This window comes from Rattus rattus, chromosome 5 (assembly GCF_011064425.1).
Source record: "Rattus rattus isolate New Zealand chromosome 5, Rrattus_CSIRO_v1, whole genome shotgun sequence".
NCBI classification, from domain to species: Eukaryota; Metazoa; Chordata; class Mammalia; order Rodentia; family Muridae; genus Rattus; species Rattus rattus.
Window position 1 is genome coordinate 108,347,428 of NC_046158.1, and position 25,259 is coordinate 108,372,686.

Genomic DNA, 25,259 nt, shown 5'->3' on the forward strand with positions numbered 1-25,259 from the left:
ATGCCCCCTCCTGTTTCCCTCCTCCAATTCCACTCTGTGAAGAATCTCACTTCACAGTTTCCTCCGAGCTAGGCATGATCCCAACTTGCTCTACCGGTAAACATGAGCATACGGGCACATAGCATGTTCATAAACAGCTATCCCTGGGTGCCTCCCTGCGCATGTGCAGTACACACACACCTTTTCCTGCACACGTGCCCACCAGTACACACCGCACATACACGTGCGCACACACGCCTGTACACACACGATACACACGTGCTCTCTGCGGTCACCCCCCAGACATCCCTCCTCAGACTACCCGCCGTTCAGACAATCTCTTCCTGTGGTTCATGTCACCGTGCACTATTTGCTTACTGCCTGCTCCCATTCGCACACACTGTGGCGTCCTCCAATATGTCTCCGCACACATACATCAAATTTTACATGTGGGCACCTGCTGCGTTCCTACCCAGAGCCCTATGTACCTACCCAGTAAATGTGTGGATGTTTGTGCTCTGCACACTTATGTATATACACATGTGTCTGCCCTCAGTGGATATATGTACTCTTTTATGTACACTTATCCTGTAGGTGTTCGTGTCTTGTTTCTGTGTGGTGTGTGTATGCGTGTGAGTTGCGTGCACATGCGTGTATGTGTGTATATTTTGCTGGACACTGCACAGCAACAGTGCTTTAAGCAGGCTGTGAAGCACTCTACCACACCCCCCAACCCTTCTTCGTATTTCATTGTACAAGTACAATGAAACCCTTGGTATTTCATGGCACCACGAGCTTTTCTACCCAGCTACCAAGTCATACCAGAAGGTACAGACAACAGCACTACTGAAACATATGTTGATTAAGTCTGCATTGCAGAATATCTGAGAGCAGCACAGAAGGAGGAGAAATGGTTTTAGCTCGTGGTTTCAGGGAATAGGTCCATGGTCACTCACTCGGCCCTGTGCACTTGTCAGAGCATCATGGGTATGTATGACTGAGGACGTGCCATGGATAGACAGAAAACAAAGGAATGCTGGCTCTTGCCTGGTTCTGTCCACCCCCCTTTTCCTTTGGAGTTCCTAGCCCATGGGGTAGTGGCACCCGCATCCAGGGTTGGGCTTGCTCCTGGGTGATTCCGGCCTGGAAGTGTCCGCACGCGCACCCCTGGAGGTCTGCCTTCCAACTCTTGCAGTTGATTCTAAGTGTAGTGAAGTTGACGGTGACGGTGAACAGCCGCCGTGTGCTGGAGAGCAAGGGACGAAGCACAGGGGACAATAGTGACCTGAGGGAGGGGTGGCCTGCTGCTGTGTGAGGGTTAGGACTGCTGGGGTTCTTGGGATGTGGGGCTCTGGGCTGTTGCTATAGTTTCTTCTAGGGATGAGGCTTCGGGAGAGTTCATATCCCAGGTCGCCCTGCCTTCTTCCTTGGCTTCACTCCTGAGTTGAGTTAGTTTTCTCATTAGAAAGAGCACAGTCCCTTTTTCTTCCATGTCTTATCATTTTTCTTCATCTTCAAGCCTCATCGGAATATTGCTGATTTTAAACGTGAAATACGTTTTCTAAGCCTGCTCATCCGGTCTCAGTCGCACCTTACTACATAGGTTGGTAGCTTTTAGCACACTGGTTAAGCCTTGGACACTTGGGCCAGTAGAAGAAAAGAGGGACACCAGGTGACAGGACAGGGGTCCCTGGGAGTGGGGTGGGACAGAAGATGTCCTCAGAGTGGTTGGCAGGAGTTGTTTTATCCTTCGGATCCGAGTTGCTGCTAAGTGCAGTCACGTGACTCCTTCACAGTCTGACTTCCCAACTCGTGTGCCAGACACACAGCCACGTAGCCTTCGGTCCATGGGGATCCCATGATTCACCACTGCCTTCCACAGCAACAAGCACACAGGGCAGTTACCCTCCCTAGAAACACACCCATGTCCTCGCTATTTGCTTCTTTCCCCCCACACTATTACAAAAAGAGAGGCTGATCTGTTCGATGTAGTCCTTACCAGAAAGTGGTAAGTGAAACCCTTCCGCCCACCCCGCCTCACTCCGGCACCGCGTGGAGCCCTAGCACACAGCAGTGCTGATCTTACCGATCCCGGCCTCTTCCCCTAGACATGTGGCTGCTCAGTGCACCGGCGGATACGTACTGAGTCAGGAGCTGCAGTCACAGTAATAATGGGCAGAACCGTCTAAGAGAAGTTTGTTCAAGAAGTGGACATGTACGAAACATGCATTTTACGTGCATAGTTTTCTTTAAACATAAGGAGACGCTGTGTGTATTCTTTCGGAATCGTGGCACCAGAGCTGGGCCTCACACCTGCTAGGCAAGCCCTCTCTCACAGAGTTGGGCCCTCACACAGCTGTGTGTGATCCGTAACGATCACCCAACCTAGAAAACCTGAAATGTATCCAAGGTAGACATTAAAAAAGAAAAGGCAGCTTCATGAGGTTTTAGATCCATAGTCTGAGACCGTGATATACTTGGGGTTTGTTCGTAAACAGTTACTCCTTACAGGGCCACAGTCACGCTGTCTTCTTAGCCTATAGGGGCTATATAGATAGGCAGTACAAATCGAAAGTGAACACCGTGGAAATCGCCACTCACGAGGAGCCTCAAGTTTTTAATAACCAGTCCCCCCACCCCCCGCCTTGAACATCAAGGTTTAGGATCAAACCAAATGTCACTTGTTAACCCTGATGGCCAGCATAATTTTGTTATGATTCTGTACAGTCCTACGGGGCTGTGCATTTAGCCCTCAGACGGCTTCATAGTAGGATCGGATGGATGGTCTCTTTCCGTGGATGTGGCACCCTGAGGTTCCCATTGCTCCAGTATGCCTGAGTGAATGCAGTGTTTGCACGTCCCATAGCTGTCGGAAGGCGTGATTTGTGATTTTATGTTGTTCTATTCAGCTATTTTAAACGAAAACAAAAGCGTTGCGTGCAGTCATCCTTGATAGTACCACGTGAGGCCTTTTAAAAAAGGTTTGATTTTAAATTATGTGCATGTGAGGTAAGGGTATGTGTATGCGAGTGCAGGTTCCAAGGAGGCATCGGATCTCCCTAGAGTTATAGGTGATTATTAGCCTCTGTGTGGGTGCTGGGAACCAAACCAGGTCCTCTGAAAGACCTGTACCTGCTCAACCTCTGAGCCATCTCTAGCCCTGATATGATCGTTTAGTGTTCAGACTTTGTTTCTTTTAAATACTTTGCCATAGGTTTTCTGTTTGTTTGTATATAGCTGCCATGCTATTTTAATTGTGCCATGAAAAGTGTTCTTATCATCACAGCGGTTATTTTTATAATTCGCCTGTGGGTTAAGCGGTCTTCCACTTCCTCACCCCTGTCATTTGCCTTATGGGTTGGTTCCCCACATTTTCAAGGTCTTATGGAGGAGACTACCGGTATCTGTGATTGGGTCCTTGAGGAAGTGATTAGCACTCGATACTGGTCCACCCTGAGAATTGTTCCCCATCACCACGATCAGCAGTGACACCTACAGGGATGCTGTCTGGTTTAGGCTCTAGAAAGGCTGTGCGCTCTGCCAGGAGGCCAAAAAGAGCAGGGAATGGTTTCATTGGCCATGTCAGTGAGATGACCCTGGGCTTGGCCCACAGCAGTCATTTTAACAAGTTTGATTCACAGAACTGAACCTGCAGAGCAAAAGAATAGCAAGCAAGCAAAATAAAAGGAAAAAACAAACAAACAAAAAGAAAAAACAAAAAAAAAAATACCCGTTGGAAAATACACATGGAGATTAAAATAATGTTTGGCACTTACATCACACTTTTAAAATTCTTCAAACGCTTTAGAAACACTAGCTAATTAATTAACTGCCTAAATCTGCTGGCAGTTGGTTGAGATCTCCAGAGTAGCTAAAAAAAAAAAGAGGGGGGGTAAGGGGAGGAGCCAACCCTCCCCAGCCCCAGATTTTATTGTCACCTGCCTGGGGTGTGATTACAGGCCTCTGGCTGCACCACAAGAATAGCCCTGCTCCAACTTGTCAGCGCCCAATTCCCAAGTTCCCTGTGAGCTCGCCTCCCTCGTCAGCTGCTGACTCACAGTTGTGTGCGCTGTTGAGGACGGTGTAATAATAACGGCGCACCAGCTCCTGGGTAGCCACGAATGTTAGCGCCACTGAACGGATGAAGGAAAGAAGAGACTTGGGGTGTTGTCAGGGTCATAGAGCAAATAAAACCTGTTCTTTCTCACTTCATCAGTGTGTTCAGCATATATGTGGTTTGGGGACAGGGCCTTCCTAGCTGGGCTGGAAATCACAGAGATCCACTTGCCTCTTGAGCCCATTTCCATTGGGGACACAGTATATACCAGGCAGAAGGCAAGAAACAGTTCGTAGTGGATCTACTTATCCTAATGGTGGGGAAAATAGCAGTTGACAGCAAACTGGGTATATAAAGAATACAGCAATGTGATGGTAGGTTTTGGAACTAGAATTGCCAGCAAGTATACAGCAGGTGCTTATGTATAGCTTTGGAACAATCCTCATGACAAAGTAGAGTGTACACACCAGTTCCCTGCTGCTGAATCCACTTATGAATACTGAGCTGGCAAAAGGGCCCTGTTCTCGGCCCGGCCTGCGCACGTGGTGGTTCCAGTTCAACCGGTCTTGTGTGGTTAGCTGTACACCCACTGGGAAATATCCATGGCTCCCTGCTATTGGTAGTAGCTGGTGACGTCACCAATGCTCTTGGGAGGCTTCATGTCTGTCAAGCCTGTTCCCTCCTTACATCTTGTCACTTGCCAGGCCACTGGCCCTACCCCTTTTAGGCTGGCTGAGCCCCTGTTTCCACAGGCCTCACTTCTTTCCCTGTACTGTGAGAATCAGGCTGTTCCCAGGCTCTTACTTTCGGTATCTGCTCACATCTGCCATGAAAAGTGGATCTCAAGGCGAGCCCTGACTGGGGAAGGAGGTGAGGCAGGACAGTGAGCAACCGATGGCAGGCCCATCCCAGGGCTCTGGGCCTGCAGTGACAGCAGACCTCTCCTGCCTTAGACCCCCTCCCCTTGACAGTACACAACACCAGGGGGTTGGCGGATGGGCAAACACACAGTGCCTCTTTTACCCTGCCAACACAAAAGGGGCTACCTGAGGATCCTGCTATAGCCATCTAGTAGACAGAGTCACATTAGAAGCTGGTGGAGAGTCCAGCTAGAGACCAAGATCACCTGACTCGCTGTTGCAGTCTGCCACCCTTGCTGTCCTCATCCTCCCTCTCCTGTCCTCCCCTCTGGACCACGCCGTCTCTAATGTCTATGTGTCTGAATGCTGTGTCTACATTCGTATGTTTAGCAAACCATTGTGTTTGGATCGAAAGGACTTCATCCATTGAGTCATCCCCTAGATGCTACTTTTTAGAAATAACTTATTTTAATTATGTACGTGTGTAAGTAAGTGTTGGTATATGCATGTGTGTGTGTGTGTGTGTGTGTGTGTGTGTGTGCACGCACTTGGACTTACAGACCACCTGATGTAAGTGCTGGGTATTGTACGTGGGTCCTCAGGAAGGCCAACCGGTGCTCTTAACCACTGAGCCATCCAGCCCAGACGCTGCTTTTTAACTCACCAACCTCAGCTTGTTTTTTCCTATTAGAAGTACATCCAGATGGAGTCCTGCAAAACCTTCCACAGAGTCAGAGGCTAAGGGCCATCAAAACTGTTCAAGCGGAAGCCATATCCACATCCCCGTGGTACTTGGGAGAGGGCGAGAACCTGGGCCTTCTCTGTTGACCTAATGACGACTCCACATGATGCAGCCACACGCTACTGAGCCACACCTAGGACCCAGGTTCTCAGCTCTCCTACCACTGAGACTGCTGTGTGCTCAGGACTTGATTTCCAGTACAGAATCTACCTCTTTGAAAAGTACCACACATACTGGGGTCCCCTGCTTCTGTGACTCTGCTGGGTTTGTGCCCTCTGTGGGGAATTCAGGCTCCCATTTTGTCTCAGGGTTTCTACTCCTGCATAAACATCATGACCAAGAAGCAAGTTGGGGAGGAAGGGGTTTATTCAGTTTACACTTCCACATTGCTGTTCATCACCAAAGGAAGTCAGGACTGGAACTCACACAGGGTAGGAACTTGGAGGCAGGAGCTGATGCAGAGGCCATGGAGGGTGCTGCTTCCTGGATGACTTCCCCTGGCTTGCTCAGCTTGCTCTCTTATAGAACCCAGGACTACCAGCCCAGGGATGGCACCACCCATGATCAGTAATTGAGAAAATGCCTTACAGCTGGGTCTCATGGAGCATTTCCTCAAGGGAGGCGCCTTTCTCTGTGTTAACTCCAGCTGTGTCAAGTTGATACACAAAACCAGCCAGTACACATTTTCACTGACAAATTCAGATTTGAATTTCAGAGCCCAGCTCAGATAGGACACCCCCCAAGGGCTTGGGCACTCTACTACACTAGACCATGTGACTTAGCACTCTGTGCCCCAGTTTTCTCACCACAGTCTTGATTTACAGGTTCATGTGGGGGATAACACATGCTGAACATTGTGCTGAGCTCAATACCACTGTGTGTGATCAATCAGTGAAAACCATTGATAAACTTGAGCTTGCAGGATCCCTTAAGGTGAATCATGGCTGCCATCTTTCTCTGCAGGAGCCAGCGAGAAAGAACTGAAGGTGATTCAGCCTGCGAAATCAGTGTCTGTTGCTGCTGGAGATTCGGCCACTCTGAACTGCACTGTGACCTCCCTGATGCCTGTGGGACCCATTAAGTGGTTCAAAGGAAAAGGGCAAAATCAGAGCCCGATCTACCATTTCGCAGGAGAAGAACACTTTCCTCGAATTACAAATGTTTCAGATGCTACTAAGAGAACCAATATGGACTTTAGCATCCGTATCAGTAATGTCACCCCAGAAGATGCTGGCACCTACTACTGTGTGAAGTTCCAGAAAGGAACAGTAGAGCCTGACATAGAAATTCAATCTGGAGGGGGAACAGAGCTCTCTGTACTCGGTAAGTAGGCTGTGCCTTCCTCATCCCCTCAGGTGTAGCATTAGGTCAGAGAGTAGCATCCCAGATCCGGTGAGTGTGGCTCACAAGGGCACAATGGAAGATCAGGTTGACAATCTGATCTCAACCTTCAGCAGATCAGGGACGTCAAGGCCAGTCGTTAGCTCCAGGTTCCAGTGCTAGCAAGTAAGAGGGCATCTGCATCCCTCATCTGCCCATCCCACCGCCCTCTCTTCCTTGCACACGGTTCAAGTACCATGAGTACCAGAATGCAGATCCCAGCAGGCTCCTTGCTGCCCAGGCATTAGGCATCCCCACAGGTGAGCCCAGGACCCAGCCTCTCCACACATCACTTTCACAGAGATTCAGGAAGCCCCTTCCATTCAGAACCCGAGGCCTGTCACTGACAGAAAGCTCTCCCACATGTCAGTCAGGACACAAAGGACCCCTCCATTATGTAAATGGCTCCATTTTACTCTAGCATCTAGAAGTTCCACAATTTATTGTAGTCTGTTGGTAGATAATTCAGTTTTTCCATGCTGTGTATTTTTTTTAAAATAATGCTGCATCGGATGCCCGTCCCACTTGTCTAGGACAGGTAGTCCCCCTGTGAAAGGCCTACTACCTTACACAGGTCCCTTCCCTCCAGGCAGTGACTGAGTCTCCTTGTCACCTCTGCACAGAAGTGGGGCAGGTAGCGTATCCTGCTATGACAGACACGGAAGCTCCCACGTAGTGTGTCACTTGCCTAGACAACTACAACTAGCAAGTCGCTTCCTGCCACATCTTCATCCCGTGTGGCTTCGTGCTGCATCTTCTTCATAGCATTTCTCCTTAAGCCAGAGCCGGGAGTATCCACATTTCCAGGGTGTATGATGGTGCTGAATAGCCCCTCAGGAAGCCATGAGGAATTGCCTGAGATCTTGCCATTTGGAGCAAGACTTGGCTTCTGTCAAGTCCTCAATGTTTTTTTTTTTGTTTGTTTGTTTTGTTTTGTTTTGTTTTGTTTTGTTTTTCCTGTAAATGGTAACAGTACTCCATTTGGGGTTCCATGAGCATCAAGATGTTAACAAAGCCCTAGATGGGGTGTCAAGGTCATCACTGAGTATGAGAGGTACAGTGGCCAGGAGGACAGGGGACAGAGTCTTAACTGTTTGGAACCACATCGTAGATAAGCCACTCCTTTGCCCGTGCCCTGGTACAAACCCCTCCGCATAGCAGCCTCGGTGGCCTCCTCTGTCATGCCACTCTCACAGAGTATGTGGTCAGGGCTGAGGCAGTGACATCTTATCAGACACTTAGAACAGCACCTGGCTGTATCCCCCCGTGGGAGCTGTGCTGAACTGTGTCCATGTGACCTTGGGTGGCTACTTCCCCCTCTCAGTCCCAAGTGTTGGTGGGGTTAGAGTCAGTTGGCGGCTTTCCATCTGTCTGCTTGTATAACTCATCTAAGAGACCAAAAGCACCACACACCTCACATCTGCCATAGAAATTCTGCTGTAATTGTCCTGACATGGATCTGAAGTTTCTGAGTGCGTGCGTGATCTGCCTGCCCATGAGCAGAGGACAGAGGAGAATGTTTGAATCTTCCTATTACATTACTTTCTGTCTGTGACAGAGTCTTTTACTGATCCTGGAGCTAGGCTGGTGGCCAGCAGACCCCGGCAATTCTTCTGTCTCCGCACCACTCCCACAGCGCTGGGGTTATTAATAGGCAAATACCATCATGCCCAGCTTTTTTACGTGGATTCTAAGGATTTGACCTCACGTCCTCATATTTGCTCAGCAAGTGTTCTTACCTGCAAATCTGTCTCTATAGCTTGTGTCTGATGTTTTTAACCACAACCAGGCTGAGGTACGTGTCCTGAAACCACGGAAGAAAAACTATGACTTATTTCCTCCCCTAGCAAAGATAGTCTCCCATGAAGCTGGTTCTCAAAAACCCTTGATGCTTTGGAATAGCATGTGCTCCCTGGGTCTCAAGGATGAGCTGAAACATCTCCCAGAGCTGGCCTCAGAAGACTGGGGATGCATCCCACGCAGCTCTGACGGTTCCACTTGGACGTCTGCTAGGAGCAGGACAGGGCATTCCTGACCTCCATGTCTGAACAGAGACAAATTATCTTTAGCTCAGTCCTTCCCTGCCTTGATGACCCCAGATATCACAGATCCTTCCTCGGTGCTCCAGGCTTTCTAAATGGCTTATCTCGATGAAACACCTGTGACCCCATTGGAACTTTGAAGCTGCTGGCCTAACTCGGGTCCTGAGGGGAATTACCGCAAAAGAGGAGAGAGCCACAATGTGGTGGCCTTATTGTGCCTTCTGGCTGCCAAAGAAGAATTGTGTAGTCTCAGAGCTAACTATAGTAGCCACAGCTGTTCTTTATTTGTTACCTGCTGTGTTCCAGAAGTCATCTTTTTTTTTTTTCTTTCGGAGCTGGGGACCAAACTCAGGGCCTTGTGCTTGCTAGGCAAGCGCTCTACCACTGAGCTGAATCCCCAACCCCCAGAAGTTGTCTCCCAGAGTTTATGTCGTCCTCCCAGAGTGATTTTTTTTTAAATGTATAAAGGAAACACAGATAGATTCCTGAAAGATTTTTTTTTTTTTAAATTTTGTGTACATATGAGTACACTGTAGCTGTCTTCAGACGCACCAGAAGAGGGCATGGGATCCCATTACAGATGGTTGCGAGCCACCAGGTGGTTGCTGGGAATTGAACTCAGGGCCTCTGGAAGAGCGGTCAGTACTAAATTAATCATCTCAGTGGAAGCCACTATGCTTTTGGCTAGCCCACTCTACTCTGAGCTTGTCCTACAGAAGTTCACCCTAATCACCCCGTCTTGGGCTGGTGAGCACAGAGGAAGCAGCCAATGTCAGGCTCCAGGAACTCAATAGATGGTAACTGCAGCTTTTTCCTGGTGCCCGTAGGATACCCAAATCCAAAAAAGCCCAAGGCCCTCATCCAGGCCGGGGGAGATATGCGTGTAACCTACACACATCCTGCCGTCTATTTTAAATCATCTCTGGGTTTCTTATACTTAATACGATGCAAATGCTATGTAAATAGTTGTTCTGTGTGTTGTTTCGGGAATAGTGACAAGAAAAAGTCTGTTACTATTCAGTACGGATGCAGCTCTCTCAACAATATTTTACATTTGCAGTTGGGTTCGATTTAAGCACAGGGAGTCCCCAGGGCCGGAAGGATGGGTCTTCACCGCTGCTGGTGCCCTGATGACTTGACTTCTTCAAGTGACACCTCCTTTCTGTGCCCTTAACATATTAGGTGGATATTAGGGAGCAAGTACGTGCTGACAGATGGAAATGTGTAGTTTGCTGTCCGGAAGTGATGCTGGGTGCATATGAGCACTTCGGGTTAATCCCCAAGGGACACTGCCTCCCTCCTAGTCACCCATGTGTCCTATCAGGACCAGAAGTGTGTCTGCTTGCTTGGTGGGGCTGCTTACTCTCTGTCTCTTTACTAATTAGAATTCAAAACTACCTTTGGCTTTCCTAACATAGATGTGATCTTTGTTTCCAACTCTATACAAAAGCTCTCCAGATTGAAAACAAAAAATCCCTTTAGTATCTCCCTTTCAAATATGGAACTTGGCATGGATGAGGCCTACTAGGTTGTAGAGAGAGAAGAAGAAAGCCCACGTAGTGAATCCCTAAGTTTTCACAGAGAGAACGTAAGAATCAGGTGTAGGGCTGGAGAGAGGCTCACGGAGGAGCGTCCACAGCACTTACTAAGGACCTCAGTTCAGTTCCTAGTGCCCACGCTGCCCGGTGGCTCACAAGCACCTGTGGCTTCAGCTCCAGGGGGTCCAGTGCCCTCTCTGTTCTCTTAAGGAACCCACTCACATACATAGACGCATTAAAAAATTAATTTTTAATAAAAATCTGGGTCAAGGTCAGGTCTGTGTGTCTTCATGTTTGAGCAGCATCTCCGTGTGTCTGTCAGTCATCCGAAGCAGGAAGCCTCCAGGTCCTCATTTCATCCTCACCGCATCCAGACGGCAGCAACCTTGCGTCCCGTGTCATAGGTGTGTCTCTGGGAGGTGCACACATCTCAGAGCAGCCACTGGGCTCTGACTGGCTGTCCTGCAGTGTCGTTTGTTTCCTGTGTTTACCTCTGCAGACACTTTCTCTAGGGTGGCAGGGTTTCCAGGAATGCAGTCAAAAGCAGTTAAAGCAAAGAACGAGATAGGTCAGCAATCGTGGGAAGACCTAAAGCAGAGACGATTCCAGACCTTGGGCCTGGAGTACCTGGCCTTGCCTTAATGCCTGACTCCTTTATTTCATGAAACCTTTGCATCCTCCCCAGATAGACGGCTAAGGACATGGTCGTTCCAGCTTCATCAGGAGGGAGATTGATGCATAGTGTCACCAAGCTGAAGATACCATACAGTTCGGTAGTAGAACATGTACTTAGTGTGCATACAGCCCTGGGGCCAATCCCCCCATGTTCCGGTAATGGTGATAATATCTAGGCAGGCGGCTTGCACCACTAGTCTGTTTGCTTGGCCATCACAATCATATCTCTTGTCTATAAATGCTCCTTTAGCCAAACCTTCTTCACCGGAAGTGTCGGGCCCAGGCTCCAGGGGCTCTCCTGGACAGACAGTGAACTTCACCTGCAAGTCTTACGGCTTCTCTCCCCGGAATATCACCCTGAAGTGGCTCAAAGATAAGAAAGAACTCTCCCATTTGGAGACCATCATCTCCAGTAAAAGCAATGTCTCCTACAACATCTCCAGCACAGTCAGCGTGAAACTAAACCCCGAGGACATTCATTCTCAGGTCATCTGCGAGGTAGCCCACGTCACCTTGGAAGGACGCCCGCTTCGTGGGAGTGCTAACTTTTCTAACATCATCCGAGGTAGATGTCCTTGACTTCTAGCCCGAGCACACAGCCAGCCATTGCCCTATGACTAGTACCATGCTGGGAGTTGCATTTCAACAGCAACTGTAATTACTGAGCACCCAGTGTGAGCCACACCCCTTGCCTGGTAGTTTCCATTGATTTTGCTGTGGGTACTGCATGCATTGATGTCATTCATTATCACCCTTAACAGTAGCTCCCGATCCCCAGACAAGGCACCATTTGTGTTCTGGGTGCTGCGCTTAGTGGTTCCGTTCATATCAGACCCACATTCATATGAGACCCACACTGAGTACGCGTATGCATGCTTAGCAGTCTCATTCGCTGTGCTGGGAGAGGCTGGGCTCTGCAGCCCCTCCCCGGGATCACAGTTAGAGCTTTTGCCTGTACTGTTTCAGTTTCACCCACCTTGAAGATCACCCAACAGCCCCTGACGCCCGCGAGCCAGGTGAACCTCACCTGCCAGGTGCAGAAGTTCTACCCCAAGGCTCTCCAGCTGAACTGGCTGGAGAATGGAAACTTATCACGGACGGACAAGCCCGAGCATTTCACAGACAACAGGGATGGGACCTATAATTACACAAGCCTGTTCCTGGTGAACTCATCTGCTCACAGAGAGGATGTGGTATTCACGTGCCAGGTGGAGCACGACAATCAGCCAGCGATCACCGAAAACCATACCGTGCGGGCATTTGCCCACTCGAGTAGTGAAGGCACCATGGCAACCATCCCTGGTGAGGCCTCCACTCCTACTGACCGGCTTTTGTTTTTTGGGTTTTTTTGTTGTTGTTGTTATTTTGTTTTGTTTTGTTTTTGTTTTTTATCTTTATCATGATTTTTCTGTTTTTCAATGTTAAAGTTATTATCTAATGCTTATTGTAGAGAAGTCTAGAAGTTTACACACATAAGCACATAAGCATTTATACTCCTCCATTCAGCACTGGTAAGAGTTTGGTTCCTGTCTGGATGGGGCTGTTGACACAGTGTACCAGAGAGGAGAGAAGGGAGAGGGAGGCTGCCTTTGCTAGCGTCCTATCTCCTGCTTTCTCTGCCTAACAATTGTTTGGTCCCCATGGCCCCTTTCTACCTCTCACTCTTTCTGGCCTCTGCTCCTTGTGTCATTGCTTGTGCCTCCTCTCACGTCTCATAGAGGCTGGCGATCTGGCTGAAGGACAGTCAGTACTACAAAGAGTCCCCTCATCCATACCATAGCGATCTCCCGGGACAGTCCTCCCATGACTATTTCTAGACCAATGTGTGTGTGCCTAGGACGGCTGCCATGCCCCACTGTTCTGTGACAGCATGTCAGCAGTGTCACCTCAGCCCCTCCAGTGTGCTGTCAGTCAAGAGCTCTTCTTTTGAAAGCGCCACGTGGCAACAGCTCTTTAGCACTGTCCCAGTGTTTGCTGGCACTACAGCTGATGCCTTTTATACAACAAGGGAAGAGAATATGGGCCACCTTTTTACTCATCCTTCAGAGGCACTTCAGGAGCTCCTCAGGCCTGTGCTGTGCTCCTTTGATTTTACCCATGACCGATTCTCTGAGGATGCGTAGTTCATGCAGGTAGGAAGTGTCGATGTTCGTGATGGCTCTACCACGACTTGCTGTGTGACCTTGGACAAGCTGGTGCCTCTCTCTGAGCCTCTGTTTGCTTGCGGACATGTTGAAAGAGATAGGCTTTGTCACTCCTTAGTTGGTAAGGACCATGACTGTCTTACTCAACACCAGCTTTACAGCACACAAAACACAGTAGGGAATCAATAAATAAATACCTTGCCAGAGGATGAAGGTTGGGCAGATGATCCCTCAGGCCATCCTCCGTGCTGTTGAATGACGTAGATTAGTATTGGCCTCAATAACAGAGCAGGAGAACATGATTCCTCTGATGTGGATGAGGAAGAGGTGGAACACTTAACTTGAGTTCACATCTCTGTGTCACAGAGCCCTGCTCTTGACTTTACTATGCTGTAGGTCTAGGACAGTGGTTCTCAACCTTCCCAGTGCTGTGACCCTTTAATATGTTGTGGTGGCCTCCAACCATAAAATTATTATCATTGCTTCTTCATAACTGTAATTTTGCTACTGTTATGAATTGCAATGTAAATACCTGTGTGTTCCCATGTTCTTTGTTGACCTCTGTGAAAGGGTCATTCGATCCCTCAAGGGGTCACGACCCACAGATTGAGAACCACTAGTTTAGGACATTGCCTGCCCTCTACCACAAATGTGTACACTATGGGTTAGGTCCTGGGCACGTGTGTGAAACCTTGGGTGCTGTGCAGAGCGTGTGCCAACAGCAAGTCCTCCACCATCACCATCTTCCCAAGTCCCTCCATATAACAGTTAGTTTCCAGTTTGTCTGTCCCATTGCCATGGCTGATGAGAAGGCTTGAGTCTCCATTCCTCAGGATAGGTAATATGGTTTCTGCCTGTGTCCTGTGCCTACTTTCTCTGTGGCTGCCAGCAGCGTGCCTTTTGCAATGCTCACGAGTGACTTGAATGGGTAGGTAGACAAACTTAAAGATGTAAGAAAACCCAGCCAGATGTCCACAGCCAAGGAGGAAAGGGTCAGCAGGCTTCCATTGTTTCTGTTTCGGAGTGTCATGCATGAAGCCCTTCTTCCTTGTGGTCCTCAGGTAATGATACTTACTACAACTGGAACGTCTTCATCGGTGTGGGTGTGGCGTGTGCTTTGCTAGTAGTCCTGCTGATGGCTGCCCTCTACCTCCTCCGAGTCAAACAGAAGAAAGGTGAGTGGAATCTCTGCTTTCTCTCAGCGCTGTCCTCACGGGATGGCCCCTGGGTTCTTAAGAACACGTGACTTCCAGGGACAAGAAACCTGGAGGGTAGTCCTGGGGGAGGGGGTTGATGGAATAGCTTCACCCCTGGGTCTAAGAGGTTCATTCCTCAGCCATCCTCCCTGCTGGCTGTCCATCACCGCCCCAGGTCTCATGCCCTCATGGGACTGCTACTGAGGTAGTAGGAGCTGTTAGGGTGGCACTGGGGAGACTCAGAGGCTCTCCCTGTCAGCCTCCAAGAGGAGATGCCTGACCTGCTTGCAGCCTTCTGTATCCCTGATGTGTGCCCAGGCTCCATGTTAACAAGTTCCCCAGTTAGAACTCCCAACTGCCACCAAGGGAATCCAAGTGGGAGGGCTGGCAGAGTGTCCATGTAGGATACTAGGAAAGCGCCTCACACACACATGTTTAACAAGGCAGCTCCTACAGCCAGAGTCATACATACGCCAGGAAAGCCCCCTCACAGTGACAGGGTACATGGCCTCCTGGGGAAGGAGGACATGAGCTCCAGGCCAGCCATGATTCCCGTGTGTGCACATGCACATGTGTGTGGTTGTGGCTCTGCAAAGCTTCTGACCTTGGAGTCAGGCTCCAGACTTTTTCATCCTCACCACTGAGGCCTCTACCGGCTTCACTTCCCCTGTCAGAGACTGGCATAGTTATTATATTTGGCCACAGCAACTTTAGGGGAAACTGGCAGAGGGCAAGTGGTTCATCTGACTTGTCACACAGCTGATGGGGGCAGCGATTTGAAAGTAGTCATGAGGCTCAAGTGAACTGCTATGAAATGGTCGGTTGGCCGCATTCTGGGACCACCCCAGTATACATCTTCACTATGCTGGAGGAAACGGCTTTATGCTGGTTTTCCATGTTTTGTTTTGTTTTTAATCCGGAGCTGAGGACTGAACCCAGGGTCTTGCGTTTGCTAGGCCCTGAGCTAAATCCCCAACCCCGTAACCAAAAGCAATAGATGTAGCATTTTATACCTCAGCTCAGTGCACCCTTTATGTAGATTTGAAACTCTGATGTTTTCTTCTGATTATATTGTGTTCTCTTTGCTGCTAAAAATGCCAGCTGTGACCCTCACAAACCACAGTATGGAAACAAGCACCATCCCAAGCTGCCATTCTGTAGCTGAGTGCCTGGCTCAAGAGGGACCGCGTGGGCCACTGGTTTCCCATCCCTTAAGCACCTCCTCTGTCTCTGTCCCACACTTTCTGTCCCATCTGGACCAACTGGAAGGACTCACCTTTGAAACAACAGCCAAACCAAGTCCTGCCTGAGGACCCGAGCCCTCAGTTTGTTTTTGTTTGTTTGCTTGTTTGTTTGTTTCGCCTGACTGTTCCCAGAGTTCCTTCAGAGGGGCACCCAGGAGGGGCTCCTGCTCCAATCAGGAAAGCATGTTCCTGGCCCATCACGTTGTAGAGCACTTCAGTAGGCGGCGGTGAAATCCCACTGTCCTTTCAGAGGCCTGGCAGTAGGTGCAAACTAGCACCTCTTGGGAGCTTGTTGTTGTGTGGTACAGCATCAGTGCCTAAGGGATCAGAGGAGGGACAGTGGCCTGGAGATCTGTAGACACAGGAGACCACTCAGCCCCTGAGTGGTGAGTGCGTGCAGAGCCCAGGTCCCAAACACAGGCTTAAGCAGCAGTGACAGCCAAAAATGTGCTCAGGCCAGGCCCACAGTATTCCTGATACTTTGCATGTAATAATGCAGTCGCTTCTCAGTACAAGCCTTGGGAGTCTCACTGACCCATTTTACAGATGAGGTGACTGAGACACGGCAGCATTATAAAACTTGGTCAGAACCTGTGACCTGCAGCCTCCCTCTACACTAGCTCACCTGCAGATCCTGTTCCCCGAAGCCCCAGCCTGCCCCTGCCCCACCCTGAGCTGGGCTCACCCTCACCGTCCTCGAGTGGCTGTTCAAAGTGCAGCTCTGAGCACATTTCAGACATATGTTTTAATTATAGCTTTTAACAGACTGGGAATCAAACTGCTACAGATAAATATAATCCCCCAGAGATAATCTGTGGGATGAGGCCCTTCCTGTATCCCAGACCGAAGCAGACAGTTGCGTTCCTGGAAAGAGAGAATGGGGAAATAATGGATGTCATGTGAGTTAAAGGAGTTCAGCAATGGGGAGTGACCCACCCAGGGTCACACAGCAGATTAGTCACACTCCAACCATGCGGACTTAACTGGGGAGTGCCAAAATGCCGTGCTTGAAGGGAGAGGAGGCCTAGCAGAGAGTAGGAGGGCATCTGGGCCCTCTGGGGGTGAAGGCTACCTAAAGGGAACACATTAGCCCAGTTTAGCCCTCTGACTTGGCCTTTCCTGAGCTGATTCTCCCCACACCCCTTAAGGCAAACCTTGGCTCAAGCAAAGTTACACAGCAACTTGTTCCTGGTTAAACAACATCTTTTTTCTTTTTCTCTTTCAGCCAAGGGCTCAACTTCTTCCACACGGTAAGTGCATCCCTGAGCTGTAGCATACTCACCTGTTTTATTATTTTTAATCTGTGTGTGTGCACGTGTGTTAGTGTGTGTGTGTGTGAGTGTGAGCATGTGTGAGTGTGAGCGTGCACATTTGTGTGTGTGTTAGTGTGTGTGTGTGAGAGTGTGAGCATGTGTGAATGTGAGTGTGCACATTTGTGTGTGTGTTAGTGTGTGTGTGTGAGTGTGTGTGTGTGAGTGTGTGTGTGTGTGTGTGTGAGTGTGTGTGTGTGTGAGTGTGAGTGTGTGTGTGTGTGTGAGTGTGAGCATTGTGAGTGTGAGCGTGTGTGTGTGTGTGTGTGTGTGTGTGTGTGTGTGTTCCACTATTGTTCCACTGTGTTTGGCCAAGTTAGTTGACGATGAACAGGGGACTCTCCTGTCTTCATCTCCCCTTAGCACCTCTGGGATTACAGACAGACATAAGCTGACACATCTGGCTCTATATGGATTGTAGAGATCTGAACTTGGTCTTCATGTGTAACAGGCACTTTACCCACTGACCCATTTACCCAGACCCCCCCTTTACTTAGTTGTCAAATACTGTAACTCACCAACCCTCACTTATATCTGTGCACACCCCCTTTCTCTTGTACCCTGCTTATCAGGTTTTTTCCTAATTGTTGCCTTAAAGGAATAGCTTTCAGGGCACACTGGCATTGATAGCCCAAGGCCTTTGCCTAATTCCCGGGGAGAGTGAGGGCAGCCTCCCTCCTCACGCCATCTGTGCTCATCAAGTCCCGCACACTCTATGGGGCTCACCTCTCCAGGCCTAAGCCGTGTTCCCTCCTTCTAGGGTGTAGCCTGAGGATCTGCTAGGGTGGTGATAAAGTCCATCGGAGGTCACAGCCCGCTCACTCGGGAGCTCGGGTGGTGACATCACAGGACAGACACCTTAGTGCAGTCGTTTATGTTCAGGAGGGTCTGTCGCAGAGCTCTGCTCTAGGAGCTGGGGTGCAACCCGGGCTCAGACTTGGAGAGGGATGCAGGAAGTGCGTGTGGAAGCAGAGCCACCCAGAGTATGGCGGCTCCGACACAGCAGGGATGGGTGCCATGGCTGAAGGGCTTAGGTAGAGGAAGCCACAGCCTCTGAAGAGACATGGAAGCAGGGACCTGAAGCTCAGGGCTCTGACGCAGGCTTAGCGAGCTTGGACAAGAGAACGGGTAGCACCATGCCTGGGGTTGGGCACAAGAAGGCAAGAAAATGGGGAAGCTCTTGCAGCCATGTGAGCTTCACCCCTTTTGGAGAAAGGGTTTTCTGGTTTGTAAGATGGGCCCTGGTGCTTCCCAGAAGAGTGGAACAGCTCCCCAGAATCTGTGTGAAGGTGTGAAGAATAAAGCTGTAAATGGCTTCCTGTCAGTTCAGGCGAGGCTGTGTCCTCATGAGCTGTGCAGATCTTCCCATCCTCCCTCCTCCCTCCCTCCCCCCTCCCTCCCTCCCTCCGTCCCTCCCTCCCTCCTGCCCTCCCCTCCTTCTGTAGTTCGGAATTGAACTAAGGCTCTGGAGTGGGGAGACAGTGGTATAGAGCTTGCAATGGTAGAAGAACTCACGCAGTTCCACGGAGAGATGTGATCTAGCTTTTATTTTACAAGTACCGCCCTCTCCGTGTGTAGAAGCTGGGTGACGGGTGAGGTGACGGCAGAAGGGCCAGTGAGGAAATGACTGGGCTGCTCTAAGCAGATGAACGAACGAAGGCTTGGGCCAGGGGAATGTGAGCTAAGATGTGGTCAGGCTCCAGTTGTACTTTAAAGATAGTGCCAAGAGGACTTGCTGATGAACTGGTTGTAGCATCAAGGACAGCTCGTGTGTGGGGACAGTGAGGAGTCTGTGTCCAGGAGGACCATCAGTAGTAGAAACTGTGACTGCACATAGCAGGAGGACCTCACCTACCTCAGGGACTCTAGGAAGCTTCAGCTGCCCATGTGTGCCTAGGAAGAGAAAGTGCACAGTGCCCTTGAGGTGAACCTGGGCTTCTGCTTTAGTTTCCCGGGGCAGCCTCTTGAACTGACCCTGCCCAACGTCACAGCCTCCACCCCTGAACATGCACATCACTCTCCTGCCCCCACCCCACCGCCCCCTGCCCTGCCCCCACCCCCTCAGGAATCCCGTTCTCTCACCCTTGCTCTGCTTGCCACATTCCTTCACCTGGCCCAGTCTTTTCCAGGAGCAAAACTTGTCTCACTCATCTGCTCAGAGACCTTTGGCTGCTTTCTGTGGGCCTTCAAGGTCAAGCCCAAAGGCCTTTGGTCCAGTCCCTGGGCTCACCCGCTGTTAGTTCTAGCCAGCCTTGAGGCCTCACACTTCTCTCCTCTGCCACATATGGGCTCTAGCTTCCCTCCTAGCCCTCTCACACGGCCTCTTCCACATATGTACTCTCTCAGCCCTCCTGTGAGCCTCTAGTGCTCTGTCTGGACATCCTGGTTTACCTGATGTGGTTCTGGGCCTGTCTGTGTTCTCATGACCACATCTCCTGAACACTGGGACTGTGTCCCTCCTGCTCACAGCCACTGCCAAGTGCTATCCCTGGGATGGGAGGAGTTTTCCATAAAATCTTGTTGAGTGAAAGAAAGACCGAGTAGCTTCCACCCCTTACCACTGCAGCCCTTGTGAGCTCTGAGCCCCTGGAACTCTTTCCCCGTGGGAGGGGTCACTGTCTGGTTTTGTTCCTGTTGGTCTCACTCACCTTACTTTGTTAGACAGTGCAGCTCTGGCAGAAAGAGACACTATGAGATGACAGCAGCAGTCACAGCTCCTGTTTAGTGAGCACTTACTGTGTCCCACGCCCATCTGTCCCTTTACTCGTGGCATCCCACCGGTGATCATGAGTCTCTCTTCCTATCCTTGTTGAAGGACAGGGCTTCCCAGACTTGTGAGTAGCCGAAGCCTCAGGGGCTGTTCACACACAAACCCAACCTGAGCCTATGATTCAGACTCCATGGCACCCAGGAGATTATCACAGCTCCCCTTCCCGTGGTTGAGGCAGCCAGGATCTGAGAAATCAATGTGGTGCCGAGCTGGCCCGGTTCTGTGCAGGATTTCTGGGACCAACACTGGCATTTCCCCATTGATGCTCCATGCCTCCCGCCACCTGTTCCTTCCTCCAGAGAAGCAGGACGTTTTCTGCCCTTTCATATCATTCCAGTGTTAGTCTACCCAGGGAGCTAAATCACTAGCTTCTTTTATGTCTCTAGACCAAAGTGATGGTGGGGAGCAAGCTTTAATGGTGGTTTCCTGGGCAGCAGTGGCTCTAGCCCAGCGTGGGATCAAATACTTTCTGAAAGACATTGGTGCCGGTGTAGGAGACAGCCTAACACCTCAGAGAGGGTGACGGGGGATCCTACGCTTTTGAACTCAAAGGACCCTGCAGGCTGCTGAATGGCCACGGGCCCAGCCATCTGACAGACAGGCAGAACACTGTTATCCCCGCCCACGTGAGAGTGTTGTCTGCTCTTTTATTGGGCTCTGGGGTTCATTTGGACAGCCATTGTTGAACTGCGACACGTCCGCTGCACTTATTCTCAGAATGCCAGGACATTGTTTGTTTTGGATTGAGCTCAGCTCAGAGCCAGACTTGAGTGGCACTGGGGCAATCCAGTGAGAAAACACTCAACCACTCATTCAGCAAGTATTTGCGGAGGGAACTCCTTCCCCGTGGGTGGGGTCGCTGTCCGGACTAGCCCAGGACTAGGTGCTAAGGTTTCATTGTCCCTTGGGAGGTGATTTGCCATGTGAATGAAAAGCTTAATAATTGGTGTGCAGCAAGAGCTAGAAAAAAAGACAAATGACCAGAGCTCAGGGGCGATCAGGGAGTGCTCCCTAGGTAGGCAACAGTGGATGAGAGCTTCAGTGTGAGGTGATCGGGGAGTGCTCCCTAGGTAGGCAACAGTGGATGAGAGCCTCAGTGTGAGGTGATCGGGGAGTGCTCCCAACTTAGGCAGAAGTGGATGAGAGCCTCAGTGGGGGCGACCAGGGTGTGCTCCCTGGCAGAGTACACTAGACAAGGAGTAGCTAGTGCCAAGGGCCTGAGGGAGGACTATTGATGAAGCTGTATTAGCTGGAGCACAGGGAAGGAAGCCTAGAGCAGGAGGGCAGGAATGGGCTGTGCAGAACCTCACCAGTCAGGATGTAGAAGTGGATTGCATTGTAAATGCTGAGGTTTCTGTACAGAAAAATAATTGCTTCTGTTGCTGCTTCTCCTCTTCCTCCTCCTCTTCCTCCTTCTCTTCCTCCTCTTCCTTCTCTTCCTTTTCTTCTTCCTCTTTTTCTTCTCTTTCTCCATCTCCTGTTGTTTTGTTTTGAGGTGGGAGTCTCAAAGCCCAGGCAGGCCTTGAACTTGAAGCCCTGCCTCAGCCTCCTGAGTACTGGGATTATGGGGCTGAGCCAACACAGCTGGTTTTCATTTATGCATTACAAACACAAGAGATGGAGGCAGAGAAACCAAGACCGTACAGAGCCCAAGACCTGGGACCAGGATGATAAGATGACCAAGTAGTAGAATTCGATGTAGCTTTTGGAGATGGCCAGTTAGCCTTGTGGTGCTTGTATAAGAAAGAGAAGACTCCAGGATATGTTCCACACTGGTCTGAATCCAGCATGAGTAATGGTGGTGCCACGTTTTAAAATAGAATGGACAAATGCTTACAGCATTGAATACTGCTCTGGAAGATAGGAATGATCTCCTGAGAACAGAGTTTGAGAGTTCTGTGAAGGTTCAGATAAGGCTGTTTAAAATAGTATTTCAGCCGAGCACAGTGGTATATGCTTTTAATCCCAGCACTTGGGAGGCAGGAGCGAGTGGATCTCTGTGAGTTCAAGGCCAGCCCAGGCTACAAAGTGAGACCCTGTCTCCAAAGAAAAGTGTTAAAATAGGATTTCAAAGATCTGAAGGGAGAGTTCTCTGTGCAAAGGCCTCGGGGCTGTTTGACAGGCTCTAGCTTCAAGGTTGGGTGCCCGTGCCTATGTGCTAAGGCAGTGTGGCAAGGAGGAACAGAAAACAGAGATGAAGATGTGAGGTTGTCATAGAGAAGCAGCCTCACCAACCCAGCACTGCCTGTGAAGCCTTCCGGGGAGGAAACACATAGCTAAGTCTTAAAGAATACGTATACGTTAACAGAGAGAAAAAGTAGTAAGGACTTTGTCCTGAATAGTTTTGTGTCAAGCTAAAGTCATCTGAGAGAAGGGAACCTCAATTAAGAAAACGTTTCAGTAAGATTGGGTTGTAGGCAAGCTTGTGGGGCATTTTCTTAATTAGTGATTGATGGGGGAGGGCCCAGCCCATTGCGGGTGGCGCCACCCCTGGTCAGACGGCTCTGAGTGCTATAAGAAAGCAGGCTGAGCAAGCCATGAGGAGCAAGCCGGTAGGCAGCACTCCTCCATGACCTCTGTGTCAGCTCCTGCTTCCAGGTTCCTGCCCTGTTTGAGTTCCCATCCTGACTTCCTTCAATGATAACAGTGACCAAGAGGCATAATTTCAATAAAGCCTTTCCCCTCCAGGTTGCTTTAGTCATGGCGTCTCATCATAGCAATGGTAACCAGAAGGAGGACAGAGTTAGCCAAGGCTATCGCTGAAGCAGAAAATGCAAAGCAACAGTAGCCCTCATGCGTGGGACGTGGGACGCAGTAAGAGTGTCTATGTGAGCAGACACAGCAGAACGGTGTGCGTGTGCATGTGCGTGTGCGTGTGTACATGCGTGCATGTCTGTGAGTGTTTGTGATGCTTGGCTGGGAACCAAACAAGCAACAGAGACTGCAGAAGGTGGGAAGTGCTGACTGGAGAGGGCTGCATGATCCCCTATCTGCTGCCTCCTGGATCCTGGAGGACGGTTTGGCCACATGGGGCATCTTAGGATCCAGGCACTCACGGAGGCTCTGTCGAACCCCCTGCTGCCTCATTGCTCACCCTGCCATTATTCATGCTCGAGTGCCCAAGTTCCTCGCTTGAAATTTTATATAACTCCTGTGGGACCCGTCTCTGCTCATCTCCTTCACTGGGACCCTCCAGGGAGCCACGCCTGGGGCTCCGATGGCGGGATCAGGGGTATAAACAGTGGTTGTTGTTTATTAAGCAAGACATTTTAAGGCATTTCGATCCTTCTGACAACAATACGTAGGTGTCTTTATAATGAAGAACACTTGGGAAATGTGGAAAACTGAAACAAGCAGCAACGCTCTGCGGACCGCTGTTGGTAGCATTTTCTTTCCAGTTCCCACTCGTTTTTCATTGAGAGTACCGAACTTGGTGACTCAGACATGCCACTCTATTGGCGTGAACAAGGCACTGAGACCTATCCCCTGCACCACGAAAATAAAATGGAAATTTCCCACCTACTTTTTGAACACAGAAGGGTTTAGTTTATGCTAATTTCCGAAAAACCACTGCCTGTCGGCCAAGCCCCAGGACGTGAGCGTACTTCCGTGTCTTGTCCGGGGCTCAGGCCTGTGTCTATTCAATCCCGCCAAAAGGTACAGTTGTGGTTCAAAAGATGGGCACTATCCCTGCTCATAATTTGTCCACCACTCCCGGAAAGGACTGCCCTGGCTTGTCCCCTACAGCAGCATGGAGTCTTCTTCATCCCACCCTCCTCCCCGCGTGCCTTCCCAGTACTGTCAACTCTAGAGATCCTCCCAACAGGGGCTTTTCAACAAGCTGGTGTGCTTTGTTTAGCGTTCCCTCAGTGAGGAGACCGGCTCCTGTGTCCAGACGTTTGATCAGCACTTACGGTCCCTCCTCCGCTCGTGTAGGAAGTAGGGACCTGAATGTTATTCTGGTTGATTTGCATAAGCTCTTCAGATAGATATTTTTATCTGAGTCTCTTTCCACTTCAGGTTGCACGAGCCCGAGAAGAATGCCAGGGAAATAACCCAGGTACAGTCTTTGGTGAGCTGCCCTTCCTGGGAAACTTGGGGTGTGATTTCCTTGCTTCAACTGGAGTTGCAGATCCAGTTCTAAATTAAGACTCTGGGCTAGGGAGGAGGATCTGTGCATCACTGAATCACCCATGAGTCCTCTGCCTCCTTCTCCAGCAACCGCCGGAGAGTCTGGGGCTTCTGGGTTCACTGTTAGCCGTTGCATAACTTCAGGGGGCACCAGTGGCAGTGTCCCGAGCACCTGGAGTCAGAGTGCAGCCTCCTTTGTTGCACATTCCTGCTTCTGGGCTCTTGCTCTGGCCAGTTCTTCCCCTGGGGAACCTTCAGCAGTGCACCCTACTCTTCCCTGCCTGTCATGTCTGTTCTCACCTTTGTGGAGGAGGAGTAACCCTGTGTCATGAATGACCTGGATGGATGACAAGGGTACCTTCCGTGACCCGGTAGCTTCTCCCCCTCATTGCCGAGGGGAACTTATAGGCAGTATTTTTGTTTATTTCCCAGATCCCTGAGCCCTGTTGTCTCTCTCCAATGGTGTCACCTCTGGGCACACAGGGTTTCTCAGAGCCTTGTGACAAGACAAACCCTGTCCTGAGCCTGGAGTGAAAGCCCCAGCTTTCCTGCCATTTCCAAAGCAGTTGACATGACTTTAGACAATCTGCTGACAGAGCCAGGCTTGGAGAGGTGTGGTATGGGGGCCCGAGACACCTTGGTTTGTTGTGTCAGCCCCTACCAGCCTTAGGCATGAGCTGAGTGGTAATTAGCAAGTATGAGACAGTTTCTAGTCATGGCAGCCAGGGCCCTTTCCCCCTATTCTTTGTGTTTTTGTCTCCTTCTGGAATCTTCTGGGTAAGAGAATTGGTTGCTGAAGCCTGTAGAAATTCACATTCCAAGACTTACTGAGTATGCAAATAAATGTCAGGCCCTGGAGCAAGGTGGCCACTTTTCTTCTGGGGAGCCAGCAGACTTGCTTTAGGTCCCCAACACCAGACTCTGTACCTTGCCAGGGAGGGAGGCAAGTTCAGTCCCCGTGGTTTCCCAGACAGCAATGAGTACCTGCAGGGCTCAGGACAGAGGTGTCACAGTATGGGAAGCCCACCGTGTTCGGTTCCAACAAGCTTCGTTTCTTTTGCTCAATTGAGTGACTTAGACCATTCATTGAGTTTATATCTGCTCTCTAGGTCACATTTTTTAACCTGTAAAACAGGGTCAGTCATTCTTCCTGTGCAGAATTGTTGTCAAGCCTCTGTGAAATGATTTCTG

General features: G+C 50.0%; 1 protein-coding gene across 1 annotated transcript in view; it reads left to right on the forward strand.

Annotated features, from left to right (window-relative positions):
* The window catches only part of LOC116900973 (tyrosine-protein phosphatase non-receptor type substrate 1), a 44,245-nt gene that overhangs the window by 15,957 nt on the left and 3,029 nt on the right, over positions 1-25,259 (forward strand). The window contains exons 4-9 of the mRNA XM_032902603.1: positions 6,572-6,961; positions 11,524-11,838; positions 12,240-12,575; positions 14,479-14,592; positions 17,083-17,107; positions 23,958-23,997. Coding sequence (XP_032758494.1) covers positions 6,572-6,961; positions 11,524-11,838; positions 12,240-12,575; positions 14,479-14,592; positions 17,083-17,107; positions 23,958-23,997 — 1,220 coding nt within the window. The remainder of the gene's footprint in view (positions 1-6,571; positions 6,962-11,523; positions 11,839-12,239; positions 12,576-14,478; positions 14,593-17,082; positions 17,108-23,957; positions 23,998-25,259) is intronic.